At 39.4% G+C, this 14,574-nt stretch overlaps 1 protein-coding gene across 5 annotated transcripts in view; it reads left to right on the top strand.

Annotated features, from left to right (window-relative positions):
* Positions 1–14,574, top strand: part of taok3a (TAO kinase 3a) — a 70,284-nt gene that overhangs the window by 30,113 nt on the left and 25,597 nt on the right. For all 5 annotated transcript variants that reach the window (XM_086206826.1, XM_086206823.1, XM_086206824.1 and 2 more), the window contains 8 exons: positions 3,534–3,764; positions 6,668–6,739; positions 7,415–7,516; positions 7,703–7,748; positions 9,651–9,747; positions 10,787–10,900; positions 11,722–11,813; positions 11,975–12,068. In XM_086206826.1, coding sequence (XP_086062952.1) covers positions 3,633–3,764; positions 6,668–6,739; positions 7,415–7,516; positions 7,703–7,748; positions 9,651–9,747; positions 10,787–10,900; positions 11,722–11,813; positions 11,975–12,068 — 749 coding nt within the window. In that variant the 5' untranslated portion in view covers positions 3,534–3,632. The remainder of the gene's footprint in view (positions 1–3,533; positions 3,765–6,667; positions 6,740–7,414; positions 7,517–7,702; positions 7,749–9,650; positions 9,748–10,786; positions 10,901–11,721; positions 11,814–11,974; positions 12,069–14,574) is intronic.

The raw sequence follows: 14,574 nt of genomic DNA, 5'->3' as shown, positions 1-14,574 counted from the left end.
AGAAGATGCTAGGTGCTCCTCTCTTTTTAGGCTTGTTGTAATGACCCCAATAATTATCACCAAATCTGAGCTGAGACATAAAAATTATATGTCCAAGAGTATGGAGGGGAAATACTTAATGAATTTTATGATATTATTTTTTGTGATTTCTGAATTGCATTAGCTAGGAAATGTCAAAACTTTTAGAAATGGAACAATAGCTACCAAGATATTCCATGAAATATATTTTTCATTACCCTTTGAAAAAATGTTTAACCCCCTGTGTGTTCAAAAGCCCAAATCAGATTAGCATAAACCTCATAATCTCTTTTAGATATAATTTGTATATAACACATCTTTTAGCACAATTACCCACCCCCACAGTAAAATGCGTGCACACATAAAAACCCACAAGCATGCACACACTGATATAGACACACACACACACACACACACACACACACACACACACACACACACACACACACACACACCCTACACCCTGCACTTCTTTGGCGTGCAGTGTTGTGTAGCAGTGCACATGCAATAAAGAATTCACTCATACACACACACACGCACACTACACTTTTAATCTTCTGAGCCATTTGCCTAATCAGCTCTCTCTCAGCACAATGCCATTCATAGATCCACAGCATACGCACACACACACACACACACACACACACACACACACACACACACACACACACACACACGCATGGAGTGAACTATCCACACACATGGGCTTTGCTGGACTAGTAACAGTTTTATCAAGTCCCCCTGTGTTACAACCTGTTATTGCCATGTTGCATCACTTCACACATCTTAGAGGACAGGAGGAAGAGGAGGAGGAGAGTGAAAAACAGGGTGAGAGGGGAGGTGTGCAGTTTCTCTAAAGGGAACCTCAGTGTTCATTTGGCTTTTTTAATTCTATATTTTATTCTTCTGCTGAGTTTTTCTGTCACGGTCTTCCATGAAAGCTTCATCCTATCTGGGAGAGTGACTCATTACTCTTAATCTACTCTTCTTTCTCAATACCCCATTTTTGATTTGTACCTGTGATGTAAGCTTGTGTGTGTGTGTGTGTGTGTGTGTGTGTGTGTGTGTGTGTGTGTGTGTGTACCTGTATTGTCATCGTGAGATGGAGTTTGTGTCAGGATTTATTTCAATTGTTTTATTGAGAGCTCAGGCTGGAGAGATCAGACAGACCAAGTTGATGCAACCAGGAGACAGACACACACTCTTACACCCACATATGGACATCCACAAGTTAAAGAAATATGCATATAATATGTAAACAGATTGATAAAATACTCTCACCAAGATGAATTAGAGAATTGTGTTTTGGAATGAAGATAACGTGTGAGTAGAGTCTTTATAGGTAGCTTACAACTTTCAAACCAACAATAGCACATGAGTGACAGGTTGTCATCATATTTGTCTCGACCTCCTTAACTGTGATTGAATGACCAGGTAAATATTGAGAGCAACAAATTCTACCTCCCAAAAATACATTTTCAGCTTTCTATGAGGGCCTGTGTCCACCAAAAAAAATTGTTTTTTTGTTTTGTTTTTTGTTGTTTTGTTTTTCTTTGGGGGGGTTTGTACATGGGCCCTAACACATAACCAGCATGTCTTGATGCAGCCCTTGCCATACCAGTAGAATAGCTTAGAGCTGCCTTGTGTCAAAATAAGAATGATGCTGCTGAGCTTTGAAGCCAGACTTCAGACCTTGGGAGTTGTTCTCTGCTCACATTTTACAACTTTTTGGTTAATTTTTTTTTATTTTGTTCTAAGAATAAAACATTTCAGACTGTCTTGCAGGCATAATGCCTGCCATTAAATTGGCAGTCAATGATCAATATCTGTCATTTAAGTTTCTCAGTGAATTGTTGCAGTCTTCCAGAAAGAAATGTCTCCAAAGCCTTGAGGCCTCCATTTTTATGCATCTGATGCTGTGGAACAGAGGGCGCAGGACTTTGCCTTTAAGATTATATTTTTGGAGTGGGTGTGATGGCTCAAATCCCTTTAAGAGCTGTGGATTAGGATGATGCTGATTCTTACTGTCTTGGCCTGGGTGCCTGTGTGTCTTGCTGCCTCTGCCTGTATGTCAGCTTGCTCTATGTGGGGCTGGCCTTTGGAGCCAGATTTGCTTGCTGCATCTGGTTGATGTTCACAAAGATTTCATGCTACACAGAAAAAGAGTGAGAGAGAGAGAGAGGAAAAAGAAGCAGAGATGAATGGCTGCATGTGCGTGAATGTGTGTGTTACATGTGCAGCGAAGCTAACTGGAGCAGGGTGTCCAGGATGCGTACACGCTTGACAGCCTGGCTGTGGCCTTGTGATACAAAACACTCAACATTAGTGTGTGTGGCTGCATGTACATCAGCAAATGTTACACTGTGTGCATGTGATGAAATGATGCATCATTGACTCAGCTTCAGCGGTCAAGTGTGTAGTTTGTGTGTATGTGCATGTTTGTGCGAGAAAATGTGACTGTGACTTGGATGAGCAGCTAGACGAGACAGCTACCTGTTATCATGAATGTCTTTTTTCCTGTCCAATCACATGTCAGCTGACCATGAGATACACAAGTACAAACACACAGACCAAGAGATGCGTATATTTTTGAAACACCTTGTGTAATAATACGAGATCATGTCTGGACTGGATGTTCCTAAAGTATCAGTGATGGGAGTTCAATTTAATTTTTTTTACCCACTGAGATTGACAACTAAGATGCATTTCACACTGGTCATGGTAATATGGGTGTAAGACACACAACAATCGTGGTTCAGTGTTTTTCAGTACAGTTGGGGAAAAGGAAGGAAGGTGGGTTGGTGTTGAAAGCTGGCTCAATTACAACACCTACCATCAGATCAACCAATAACAGCAATTAATTGCAATAGTCTAGTTCCAACCAAGGGCAACAACTATGCATATATATAACATGGTCTTTAAAACGCTAATACCTTGCACTAAAATGTCAAGACTTGGATTTGAATCAATCAACAGCTCTACTAAACAGACATTCATGGGGTTTCAGCCAGAAAAGTTTTGATTAAGTTACTCTTAAAAACTGCTTTCAGTTGTCTTTCATGAGTCAGATCTATAGCCAGCTACATAACCTATTGCAATTGCTGGCACTTGGCCATGCGACTTTTGATCATTACAATCAAATGAAATACTGTAATGTTCCTGTCCATTTCCATTTGTGAATGCATGAGGTGACTGAACATTCAATAAGAAGTAAGAAAACATTCAGTAAGAACATTTAATCTGAACCCTTGCATCCCAAACTGAAGGACTAAAGCTCTATTCTGAAAATTGTCAACACAAATATGTGTCCTGTAAAATGTCATGGTGTTTTTCTCTATCCCACTTTCCACTGGCACCACCAGCAGCTAATGTTGGACTTAACTCAAGACAATCTGTGTGGCTACCATTTCCAGGACACCAAATCATATCTGAAGGGGGGAAAAATGTATCTCTGTCTGTCAAAGTTAGTCCATCTAATCAATGAATTGTCTTTTCTTCATTGTTTTGTGGTCTAGCTGGCCAATGCCGGGCAAGTCGTGTACATCTGGTGGCGGTCGCAGCAGTAGTGTTTATGTGAGCGTGGTCCCCGGCGCCTAGCCCATGCCCAGCTCATAATGCCGTCGTCCACACGGAAAGGAGTGCCAAAGGACCCTGAGCTGGCCGACCTCTTCTTTAAAGATGACCCAGAGGATGTCTTCTGTGACTTGCATGAGATTGGACATGGCAGCTTTGGGGCCGTCTACTTTGTAAGTTACTGTATAAATCCTTGGTCAGCTTGTATTTTAAAAGAAACATTCCTCTCAGTCATGGCCTTCACGACTCATTTCAGAGACAAACTTATAAAAATATTTATTTTTCTCTGGCTGTGGTATTAAACAGATCATTTTGTATTGAGGCTTTCTAAAAATCTATTCAGTTTTCTGTTTACCATGCTCTGAATTGGTCTTTCCCATGGAAGATGAACACAATTTGATGGCATCTCAAATCTGTTCAGGACAAGGTTTAATGGTTATTGCTTTAGTCTGACATGACCTTGGTATCAGTGAGACATTTTGAAAGGGATGTGGGAGTAAACTGACCACGACTGAAGTAATGATGGAGGTTATAATGGAAATTGAAAGCAGGAGGGGTAGTTTAAATTTCACATTATCCGTCAAGCAAGGCTGCTTTATCCCTTTATAAAATGATTGTCATTATTATTATTAACTGATCTCATTAACCATTTACTCTACATATTAATTTATCAATTCCATGATTTGCACACATGTTGTGAGTGTAGACTCCTATATTATGGCTGTTTAAATGCATTAAGTACATCCCCTCTCAGCATTTTCACTGTAGCGTCTCATATTAATCTCATCATCACTAATTACTCATCAGGCCTTTGATTCAAAAACTGCATGAAAGGGGAGGGTGGGTGTGTGCGCACTTGTGCGTGTGTGTGTGTTTGTTCGTTTGTTCATTCATTCAAATATGGCTCCGATATAATCAGACAATGAGCTCAGTTCATTCGGTTTTACTGTTGAACTAAATATATGCTGTATAACTGCATGTTAAATACACACGATAAGCTCATTTATATGCAGTAAAAGTGTGCATTTTGTATAGATTTTTAATGTATGTGCATGTATAGTCAACAAAATGTATGCAGTTGAATCCATGCATAGTTAATTCACATGAAGAATAAGGATAAATCCCATTGAAGAGTAGAACAAGGGTAGTTCCCTCTGCTCAGCATGTAGGCTTTGAACACACACACTATGGTACATGTTGAATGAATTAGCCCCTTCTAATTATTGTTATACCTAATTTCTTCTGCAATGATAATTAACCTGGTTATATTTCATCATTTTATTGTTCATTTTTTCCGTTCTCACTCAGCTCTTGCACTTGTCCAGGGGGAACAGCTATTATGCAGAGACTGACAGGCAATCACAGGGATCAGATGAATGTGAAAAAAGCCAAATGGGAATATTCTGGTGCCTGCTCTAACTGTAATTCCATTTGAATCTCAACATGAAATTCCCATTCATTCCTAAGTGGGATGAAGCTTAGATAAAATCTGAGGCTGAGCTGCAGAGAAATTGTGCCCATGGCCAGATGCTCTAAGGTTTAATGCAAAGGGCTGTATTTCAGCAATCAATGGCGCTAAGGGGTTGGTGCTATTTGTGCGCTGTGCGTTCTGGGCATCCTAAACTTGATTTTGGTAGTTAGATGCCACGTAATCACAGCACAAACCACAATGCAAAGAGGCAGTTAATACACACCTAATTATTCATATGTGCGATTTGGGCATGACATCACTCAAACCAATCAGAATACGTTGTGCCATTCCTTTTAAAGCCCAGGTTCTGCCAGGACTTGGTGTGTTTCTATTTCAGTGGCGTACACATTTCATGTTTGAAAATGGGAGCACTTCTCATCCGCAGAAACAGACCTCTTCGTGCATCAGTTGAAAGTGCACACGTCTTGTTGTTATATACCGAAGAGGAATAGCAGGCATCCACCAAAGCAATTGGAGGTGAAGCTGGCCTGGGAGGAGGTGGCTGCCAGTATTTCCACATTTTCAGGATCTGTAGAACTGCATTGCAATGCCATGCGATAATCTGACTGATGCACCCTGTGCACTCCAAACATAAAGCCATTGACCATAGACCAGCGTTTTCTGGGTCTATGACACCAACGTTTTCTTATGTCCCAAAATAGCAATGAGCCATGGTTGCGCCAGACCACGCCTCATTAACATACTTCAGCACCTGTCAGAGCACATGTTCATTTTATAGTAAAAGGGAGTGCTTTGCATGAAAACTTCATATGCACCGGCTTGAACTTGCTTTTTTTTTTTATTTTATCCCTGATTTTTTTAGACCCATTTTGACACCCAGTGCCAATTTGCTATAAATCCTGGGCTCTACCTGTGTGCTTACCTATCTCTGCCAACCTGGGGAGAGCCCCAAACTGGACTCTTGCGTCCTCCTATACATTGCCCATAAGCAGACTGCTTCTTGTCACAAGACAGGGGGGATTTTCACCAGTTGGACATAGCACGTGGGAGGACGACGTTATTCCTACCTATTCTTTTCCCCTCCCATTAGTTGCCCTGATTGACCAGAGAAGGTGCTATAGTGACCAGGGTTGTTGCATGTTTTTGTGAAGGGTTTCTGTATAGGAAATCCCTGGGGATATGGGGAGAACATGCAAACTCCACACAGAAAGGTCCTTTTGCCGACCCCACCCAAGGTGTGGGCATCGGTGACACGGAGCACCCACAGTGTCCTCGAACCAAGGACCTCCTAGCTGTGAGGCAACAGCACTACCACTGTCCCACTGAAGCAACAACCCTTGCTCTGGTCTGAGCGCTGGACTGTGCCATGTTTGAAATAGGGCCCAAACACTGTAATATGGATATGCACACCTCTTGAACTAACCATGGACTAAATATACCATTTAATACACTTACAGTATATAGATGGATAACATATAACACATTGTGTGTAAACACACTCCATTTTCATTTAGTACTTTGGTACTTTTTCATACAAGTGTTTTAGATGTCTTGATAATTGATTATTTTTCATGAAGATGCTTAATTGCCAGGAGCACAAAACAGATAATTAATGATAAAAGATGCCTCTGTTTTCTAATTCAGGCTCGTAACTCCTACTCCAACGAGGTGGTTGCCATCAAAAAGATGTCCTATAATGGCAAGCAGACTACCGAAGTAAGTGAGACATATTCATACACACATTCACATCAACACCAAACTTAGTTCTGGTTGCATATATGGGCTGTATTACAAAATAGCTAAAGGACAATTAGGCCGTGGCTAGAACTCTTTCTCCTCAGACTAAGAAACAAGCAAGAGCTCAAAATGTAGAACGAGCACCACACCATTCTCACTGCTCTGTCACAGCAGTCAAGCCACAAGCTTATAAGATGTCATTTGTGGTGAAGGAGCAAAATGATGACAAAATAATGAAAAACAATTACTTGCAAGCACATCTATAATTTGAAGGAAAACATGCCTTCCTGATGCCAACCACTTCAAATGCTGAGGCACGAGACAGTCCGTGTTATTACAGCAGAGAATCGTACTGAACTCACGCCAGCATCTCCGTATTTTAGCTACTTGTTTAGGAACTTGTTAGTGATGAGTGTACATCTGGGGTTCTGTTATGATATTGCCAAAGTGTTCTTGAGTAGCTTATATCAAATCTTTTGGTAAAGAATTTGTTTTCAGTTTTCTATGTTTAAATAGTGTTTATTACGATGTATGTCGCTTAAGTGTTACAGTAATCTACATGCAATTGTAAACACTATGCAAAAATAAAAACTGCCTGCCAATATTAATGTGATTGTATTTGCAGTGTATAACCATCTGTGTCTGCATTTTCAGAAGTGGCAGGACATCATTAAGGAGGTCAAGTTTTTGGGACAGCTGAGACACCCAAACACAATAGAATACAAAGGCTGCTACTTGAAAGACAACACTGCCTGGGTGAGAGGATCCTTCTCATCTACTTTGTCTGATCACCCTCTTCCTAAGCTCATTTAGGCTTCTCCTGACTCTTCAGAGCAACTTCAGTTTTTATAATAATTACCTGGAACTTTGTATTCTTATTTCTTACATAATGCACATTACATACTTGATTAGTCTATTAACTGTAACTCTGTCCTGTTTCAGTTGGTGATGGAGTACTGCTTAGGCTCCGCATCAGATTTACTAGAGGGTGAGTGTATTTGTGATATGCACCCAAATTCCGCACTGTATGTTTTTTTTTTTATTGTCTGTATCAAGATATCTAGGAAATAAGAATATTTATGCATAAAGGTAAAACTTTTTCTCAAAACACATTGTTTAGTACCCAAACATTTAATTCAGACTAGTTTCTGGGGAAAAAAAGGATGATAACACTCTGTTTTCTGCTTTTCTTTTCCTCATTGACACAATATCTCACAAGCGCCATCATGGAATATCTTAAAATTTGGCCCAAGTGTCCACTGGGATGAAATTAAAAGACTTCACTGGTTAAAGATCAACATCACTGAAACAGACCCATATCAGAGTTGCATATAAATGTAATGCGGTATCTCTAGTTTCTGCTTTGTTGACTCTGCACCACAGGCAATTGTAAATTTACTCTAACACTTATACAGTATTAGTACTTAATGCTAATAAAACTAAATTTATCCTGTTCACTAGGGATAGAAATGTTGACATTTAGGGCCAACATATTCACACTGTAAATGGGTCTGATAGTGAAAGTGTTACAGTGTATAAATACCTTGGCATATGGCTTGACGTGAAGTCTACATTTATATATCTAGATAATCTTGTCAATAAACTGCGACAAAAGGGATTCTTGTATCGGAACGAAGCCAACTTTTCAATTTTTAGTAGGAGAGTTATTGAAGCAGTTTTTCTGTCTGTCCGGGATTATGATGATGCAATCTACAAGCAGGCTACTGCCTCTGTCCTTGAACCCTTAAACTCTGTATACCACTCAAACCTTAGATTCATCACAGGATACAGTGATGGTACTCACTACTGTTTCCTTTACAATAATCTTGGGTGGTCCTCTTAAAACAATTATTTGTTGCAATTTTTTATGCGATGTTTATTCTTGACATCATTGTAAATGAAAGTTTGCTCTCAGATGAGTTTCAAGGTTAAATTAAGATCAAATGAAAAAGCTTGAAGAAACTTTTGACTCTAGAATGTTATTGTTATTTTTTAATGAACTATTCTATTGTTGCTTGTTAGTAGTCTTTAATTTTGAAGGATCCAGGTTTTACAGATTGAGTCCCTTGAATCCACAACTCTGCCTGCAGGTTTAGTTTATTGCGTTAGCTTTCTCTTTAGTCTATATCTAATCTACCTCTTATGTAGTTGAATAAAATCATCAGTCCAGATTACTGTTTGACCTAAATTCATGAGGTTTTGTTAGACTTGGCAGATATCAGGAACCACCTGCTATAAGATAGCCTCATTGACTTTGAACAACCTATAAAACCTATAGAACCTTATATTCTTTGGTTGTTTCTTGTTTGTATGGGGACTCTACTGAAGGGGTAAAGCTTTTTGAATTAAATTTTAAAAAAAGAAAAAGAAATTAAGGACAAGGCTCAAGTTAAAACTGAACATAGATTTTTTACAGATGGAAAACCTTACCCTTAATTTAGTTTATAGCTCAACTGTATCCTGTGAAGACCAAATATTTCTCAATTTTCCAAGCTTGAATTTCCTGAGCTGTTCATCCTCAGAGCATTCCTGACCTGAGTCCAGTATGTTATTTTAAGCACCTATGTGTGTGTGCTCATCCTCACTGACACAGATAGACATTCATGACAGTTGGCATTCGTCTGATTTGGGAACTTTTGTGAAATTTCCCACTTGCATTTCTTCTTGACCTTTCATCTTTGCGCATCGTTTCTGTTACTACAACAGTCCATAGGGACGCTCCATAAAAGCCTCTATCACACTGCACATCATCCGTATGGCAGGCACCAAACAAGTATTTCACTGTTGCTGTTAAGATTGACATTGAGACTTTGTCTTCAGTGTTTTGGTTTCCAGGGCATGAACCTGACATAAAATCCTCTAATTTTCATTGTACTTCTGTTTTTTCAAGTTCACAAGAAACCGCTTCAAGAGGTGGAAATTGCTGCCATTACCCACGGTGCCTTGCTAGGACTGGCTTATCTACATTCCCATAATATGATTCACAGGTGAGTCAGTTTGCTTCAGTCCTCCAAATGTTCCCCAACAGACACCCAAAACAGCTTTACCAAAACATCTCATGAAGTTTATCGTTGGATTTACAAATGTTGTAAAATTTCATGTCTCAATGTTTTTCACACATCTAAGGTACAATTCTGCTATCTCGCTGGTGTGCACAGTTTGAACTTTCAAACACATACCTGACTCTCAGTATTTGCCTGGGAATGAATGAAATTAAAAGATAATAAATTGCAAATATACCAATGATCAATAAACTTTTTTTAAGTCAACAGGGGTAAAAGTTGGAGTTGCACTGTAACAGTCGACTAAAGTTTAGTCGATGAGAAAAGTCATCGACAACCAATTTCTGATTGGTCAGTTTGGAATCAAACTCCACAGTTGACAGTTTGTCATGAACAGACCAAGACAAGGATGAGTTTTAAACCCACTGTGTGATGTCATAACCTTTACTCGGCTAGATACCAGCATACTTAAAAAGGGAAGAACGATATCACACACAGAATGTTTTACTTTGGTGAAATAAATTCACAAGTTGTTCTGCTGCGCTGGTTGCTCCAACAGTTTCAGAACCATTAGTGGTGTCATTAACAAGCAGCTGGCTCTATGTGTGGGCTTGTAAAATTAATATTTTAAAGGCTGACTTTGTATGTCTCTGGAATGAGCATGCAGTGAACAATGTTACTTTATCTTTGTCAGCATTAAATCAAACTATTTTTGGTGTCCCTAAAATAAATATTTGAAAAATGAAATTAATATCATAAATACACAATTACAACAACGATTTACCCTGTATTGACAACTACTAGTAATTGTAAGTGGGGCAACCCTCAACTCTGTGCCTCATCTCATCCACAAATTTGACGAAGAAAAAGTTCATTTAAGCATTTTGATTCTATGATATTACATCACATCTTAGTTGAGACCTGCAAAATATAATGGTGTCTTTGAAGTGAGTTGTTTCTTGACTGATGTGCTTGGGCCTCATCTTCATGTGCCCCTGCTCTTCATCTCCTTCTTCCCATCCAGAGATGTGAAAGCTGGTAACATCCTGCTGACTGAGCTAGGCCAGGTCAAACTGGCTGACTTTGGCTCCGCCTCCATTGCCTCACCTGCCAATTCCTTTGTGGGAACACCTTACTGGTCAGTGCACAAGACAACATGTCTTGAGGGTTTTTATGTGGATTTCACTTTTCACACACACACACACACACACACACACACACACACACACATGCAGGTCCTCATAACATTGTTATCACCATCATGTGACATCATGTCATCCTATGCAGCCCTTTGAAGATGTGTTATTTTACATGCTGGTCTCATGTGTGATTAACCATCTGAGTCACTTTTACATGAAAGCCACAAGAGAAATTTGACTACATTTGATGGTTTAATACTAATCACCACTGCTCTCCTATGATAGTTTAAAAAGGGTGTAGGTTTATGTGCCTTATTATTAATTTCAAATTACAGAGGACACTTGGATTTGAATGCCTCTCATATGAAGCCGTTTTTGTGGCTTCCTCTGAAATGTATTTGCAACCTGGTCTAGCACCTGCTCAACAGGGCTCCCAGCTACAATGCTCAGAACAACCACAATAAAAGCAAAAAAACAAGTTAAAACCATAAAATACAGGCAAGCAAAAGGAACTCTGCAGGAGCAAACAGGGCCACACACTCTTAATGGGCCATGAGTAACGATTGAGAGGGATTTTGTTTGTCTTATCTTACTTTTTTTTTCCCAGAATGATGTTACTCATGCCTAAATTCACACACACATTTGTCACACTCCACATTTACAGAAACACACACAGGCCTTCAAAAACAGAGCTGATATCACGGCATAGCAGAGTCTTTAAAAGCACTGAGAGGCTTAGCAGATTATAACATTTTCATGGATTTTCCTCATACTTAAACTCTGTGAATGTGCATTTGCATGTGCATGTGTCTGTCCTCAGGATGGCCCCTGAAGTGATCTTAGCCATGGATGAGGGTCAATACGAGGGGAAGGTGGACATCTGGTCCCTGGGAATCACCTGTATTGAACTGGGTGAGGCAAAAAGATCTTTCTTTGGTACAAACGGAATATTTATAGTTCAACATATTCAACAGAGCTATCAAGCTTTAAGGTAATGTACTTTGTGTTCATCTTGAAAACTTTTGCATTGAAACATCCATATCTTGCCCTCCTCCTCCTCTCCTCTGTTTTAGCGGAGCGTAAACCGCCACTCTTCAACATGAATGCCATGAGTGCCTTATATCACATCGCACAGAATGACTCCCCCACATTGCAGTCTAATGAGTGGTAAGTTAACCCCCCGACCCAATATCATCAGCTTATTATCCCTGTGTTTTATATAGTCTCTGGTGAATACAGTTAAGGGTGTGATATGTCAAAATCATTCCCCAAAATGTAAAAAAGCAGAAAAATAATTTTTATGGAATCAAACAGCAGTCATCAAACTTATTGTAATCCCTGTGAAAGCTGCTGATACAATAGTTTCAGTCAAGTGTGACTGTTATAGCCTGATCAAATCTAGACCCAGTCAGGTTAACACATCCTTGTGTTAACGTGCATGACTGGTGAATCCTGCGACAGGCTTGCCCAAGGTCACGCGATATGTCTCTTGTGTAATAATTCCCTGGGAAACCTTGGCCCTTGTAAATACTGACCCCATTCCTGCTGGGTAATATGGTGTACTGCCATATATAGCGATATATAACAACCATGTAGTTATCTTGATCTTTTATCTAAACAAGCTGGTTGCCATACCAATGAGGACCTTATACATAGATGCTATATGTATTAAGAGGCAACATTGTCCTGTATGCATTTCTTTACCATGCTTTCAGCTCATGATTGGAAATGCAAATTGTCCACATACTGTTCTTTCAGTCATGAAAAACCTCGTTCACTTCACTCCTAATTCACTAAAAAGCTATTTTCTTGATATTTGCATCACATGACACTCCAAATCATACCTTTTTTCATGTAATCACATTTTGTACCAGAAGTCTTTGAAAAGATGTAAACAAAGATTGTCCAGGATCTGATCCCTTGTTTTTTTGTGGCTGAGAATCTGGGGCTGCAAATTGGACTGTATTGACAAACAACAGCAATCAAAACTGTTTTTCAATCACACTGCATTTTAGCGGCAGCACTCAAACCATAATTATACACTTGATGGAACAGAGGAAACTCTCCAGAGCAAACAGGGTTTGGTCTTTTTGCTTCTTAAAATAAAACCATCTCAACAGCTCAGATGGGTCTCTGGAAGAGCTCCAGAGAAGACAACTTGATTCTAAACAATAAAAAAACACAGTTAATTACTGTTTCTGGCTGGAATGGTAAGTGTGTCAAGAAATTTAAATGAATGAGTTAATGCTCTCATGCCACGTGTCCATAAGCACAGCACCTCTCTCAAATTGAAGACATACGTCTCTTTACTACTGCAGCCAGTTGGGGGGCAAAAAAAAGGACTCCAGTGTTGATGTCTTTGAAAAGTGACATCGGATAAATCAATATTATTGTTGGCTTCAGTTGTTAGTCTGATCACTTACGGGTCTTGCTTGACTCATTCATAGTTGTACTTTGATATAATAGATATTAAATACTGTAGAGAAGTAAAAGACTCAAAGATGCCACAAACATTAAAGCTCATTTGTGGTTGTGGAGAGCTCTCGCTGTGTTTGAACGTCTGCTAACTCAAGCCACGCAACTTATGGCACTGGGCAGCAGCTGAAACTTCTCTCTGAAAGTCTGTAAAAATAACTTTACTGCCTGTCTGCATGGGTCATGTGCAGTGCTATATTTACTCTCCCCTCTCGCCAACGCTCCAAGTGAAGTTCTGGTCTGTGACATTAAAATACCGGTTTTTGAGGAACAAAAATATTCAAGGCTTGGCTCGGACTATTCCCAAGCAAAGCCTTTAATTACAAGCCCTACATAACACCACCACTGTTCTTTTCACAAAATAAAACTAGCTCATATATATATACACACACACATATACACACCAATCATTGTAAACACATTTGCCATATTAGCAGCCACAATAATTATTCCACATGCAGTACGTTAAGTTTGCTAACTCACATTTTTGGCATGAAAAACGCTCTTTCAGCTGTCTCACTGCCCAACTACCCCTCACACCGAATAAGAGACCATTAGAAAGATAGTCCTCAATGAAAAATAAAACAGAACAGCCTGAATACCATGCTTTTCTTAACATTTTGGCACTGACATCTATCCATAAATATTACAGAGAGCACAAAAGCTGCTGTTTGGCTTTAGCTGTGGGAAGTGAGCACTCACACTCAACTCTGAAATCACAAGATCTTTCATGTATGTTGAAATTTTAATTGTCTTTTACAATTTCACTTTTACAGATAGAAATGCCCATAAAACACAACTTTTATCTATTATCCGTAGGTCTTAAAACCTGTGCTCAACACTGAACCTGCAGCACTCCTGGTTGTTGAAAACTGGCAAACCCACATGCATAGACATGACATAGAGTATAGTCTTCATATGCACATTTACTCCATAGATGTGTGACGACATGGAGGATTTAGGTGCCCTTTGTAGTGGTCAGCGTGTTTATCAGCATCTAAGTATTCCACACCTGTATGAGCTGGTTTGTCTTTGCAAAGAACAATGGCTGGTGATATTATCCCATTTGAGAGAAACCTTTAGCAGAAAAAAACCCCAAAACAAAACAAAACAAAAATCAACTAGGCATCACATTCCATCTTTTGCATGTCTGAATTTGGTTGTCGTGGGAAGCAACGCTACAAATAAATGTGAATAC

This window comes from Aulostomus chinensis, chromosome 6, assembly GCF_037954235.1.
Source record: "Aulostomus chinensis isolate RoL2024-O1b breed Wild chromosome 6, RoL_Achi_v1.0, whole genome shotgun sequence".
In the NCBI taxonomy this organism is placed as follows: domain Eukaryota; kingdom Metazoa; phylum Chordata; class Actinopteri; order Syngnathiformes; family Aulostomidae; genus Aulostomus; species Aulostomus chinensis.
This window is presented reverse-complemented; position numbering and strand designations above follow the sequence as displayed.